The sequence below is a fragment of the Cebus imitator genome, unplaced genomic scaffold, assembly GCF_001604975.1.
Source record: "Cebus imitator isolate Cc_AM_T3 unplaced genomic scaffold, Cebus_imitator-1.0 Scaffold216, whole genome shotgun sequence".
Lineage (NCBI taxonomy): Eukaryota > Metazoa > Chordata > Mammalia > Primates > Cebidae > Cebus > Cebus imitator.
Window position 1 is genome coordinate 932212 of NW_016107531.1, and position 2394 is coordinate 934605.

The following is a 2394-nucleotide window of genomic DNA, read 5'->3' on the forward strand; positions in this document are numbered from 1 at the left end:
TTCACCATGTTGACCAGGATGGTCTTGATCTCTTGACCTCGTGATCCACCCGCCTCGGCCTCCCAAAGTGCTGGGATTACAGGCTTGAGCCACCGTGCCCAGCCTTGGATTTCTTTAACTACTAGTTATACTGGGTTGAAATGTGCCCCCTTGAATTCATGTCCCCTCTAAACCTCAGAATGTGACCTTATTTGAAAAGAGCATCTTTGCAGAGGTAATTAAGACGAGGTCACACTGGGTCAGGGCGGCCCCTAAATCCAGACTGGTGTCCACATAACACAGACACACAGGATGGGCATGGTGGCTAACACCCGTAATCCCAGCAGTTTGGGAGGCCAAGGTGGGTGGATCACCTGAGATCAAGAGTTCGAGACCAGCCCGGCAAAGATGGTGAAACCCCATCTCCACTAAAAATAGAAAAATTAGCTGGGCGTGGTGGCAGGTGTCTATAATCTCAGCTACTCAGGAGGTTGAGGCAGGAGAATCACCTGAACTCAGGAGACAGAGGCTGCAGTGAGCCAAAATCATGCTATTGCACTCCAGGCTGGGCAACAAGAGCAAAACTCCATTTCAAAAAGAAAAAAAAAGGCAGACACATGGAAGAATGCCATGTGAACACAGGCAGAGACAGGAGTGACGCATCTACAAGCCTAAGGGATGGGAGGACTGCCAGCAGCCAGTAGGAATCACGGAAAGGATTCTCTCTCCCTCAGAGCCTCCAGAAGGAACCAACCCTGACACCAATGACTCCGAGAGCTTAAAGAATAAATGTGTTCCTTTAAACTAGCATACTTCCAACAATTTGTCATACAAGTCTCAGGAAAACACACCAAGTCAAGACTTTTTCCCTTGGCTGGACACAGTAGCTCATGCATGTAATCCCAGCATTTTGGGGGGCTGTGGGAGGATCACCTGAGGTCAGGAGTTTGAGACCAGCCTGGCCAAGATGGCGAAACTGTCTCTACTAAAAATACAAAAATTAGCCAGGTGTGGTGGTGGGTGCCTGTAATCCCAGCTACTCAGGAGGCTGAGGCAGGAGAATCACTTGCAGGCGGAGAATGCAGTGAGCCAAGACTGCACCACTGCACTCCAGACTGGGCAACAGAGTAAGATTCTGTCTCAAAAAAAGAATTTTTCTTATTTCCACTGGTCTTTTCTGTTGTGGTCTGGGTCAGTTTCTGTAAGCTAAGGACAGTTCTGGTCAAAGGTTTTGCCCACCTTCCTTCTTGGCCCCTATTCAAGGTCTCTACCTGTAACAGGGTATAGGAAATTGATCTCCAGAATGCCTCTCCCCAATTTTAGGCTCACAGAAAATGTGCCCACCAGAATGTACTGCTCCTGAAAGGGTCCCAGGGATCCTACCTTCAGTCTGTTTCTCCCACCCACTCCACCCTGGTGCAAAACTACTCCCACCTTCCAAGACACCTGCAATCCCTCCGTCTGCTCACTTCCTCTCTCCAGCCTGCCCCAGTCCCCTCTACCCCGCAGTCCGAGGGACCATCCTTCTCACGTGACAGGTCATATTGTCACTAGTGATTTGCCCTCCTCGGTCACCACCGCAGTCACAGCTCACAGCAGGCCCTTGCCAAAATTCCCTCACCAGGGACCTGAGATGTGTTCTGAAAGGCACCCAAGAGGAAAAACAGACAAAGGTCCTTTGCAATTGTATATGGGAACATGAACTGAGAGACAAACAGTCAAGACCTCCAGTGACTTGACAATCACGTCCCAATGGTCAGGCCCAACTTGTGGACCACAGGGGAAGAGCTGGTGGCGTGAGCACAGAAACAGAACACACAGCAACTCCTGGGGAAAAAAAAAAAAAAAAAACTCAACTTTTAATTCTAACTGAACAAACTGTGTCCAGGAATGTCTCCAAACAATGGAACCAAAAGAAACATGGTAAAATTCTCCTGCTGAAGAAACCAAGAGTTTGTGCCAGCCTCAGCTTCTGAGGGCAAGGCCAAAAACAGCCCACTCCTGAGGCGAGCCCTGTCCCCAGGCAGAGTTTACTGGGGATGGGTGAAGGACCTGTCCCCTCTTCCATCATGCTGGGAGCTCGTAGAAAAAGTCACTGGTGGGTGAGCCCTTCCTCCCACCCCATGGAGATCCTCTGGGCACCTTCCAGAAAGCCAGGGAGCAAGATAGGAGAGCCCTGGTGCCCTCTGGGCCTCTCAGCCAATGCTCCACTCCGGTCCACTCAACGGGCTGCTCCCAGAGCCCAGGGTGGGGATTAAATAAAATACGCATGAGAGATAGAAACTCAAATGCCCCACCGTCTCCATGATGCAAGTCACATAGCAGAATACAACAGCCCTAGTGGCAAGTGACAGCCCTCAGAAGACACGCTCGAACTCCGTCTGGTTGGTGGTGGCGGGATTGCGGCTCTGGTTG

The 2394-nt window shown here is 50.6% G+C and overlaps 1 protein-coding gene across 1 annotated transcript in view; it reads right to left on the reverse strand.

Annotated features, from left to right (window-relative positions):
* Window positions 1–1820: 1820 nt before the first annotated feature.
* Window positions 1821–2394, reverse strand: part of CDK9 (cyclin dependent kinase 9) — a 10983-nt gene continuing 10409 nt past the window's right edge. Inside the window, exon 8 of the mRNA XM_017549067.2 lies at window positions 1821–2394. Coding sequence (XP_017404556.1) covers window positions 2337–2394 — 58 coding nt within the window. The 3' untranslated portion in view covers window positions 1821–2336.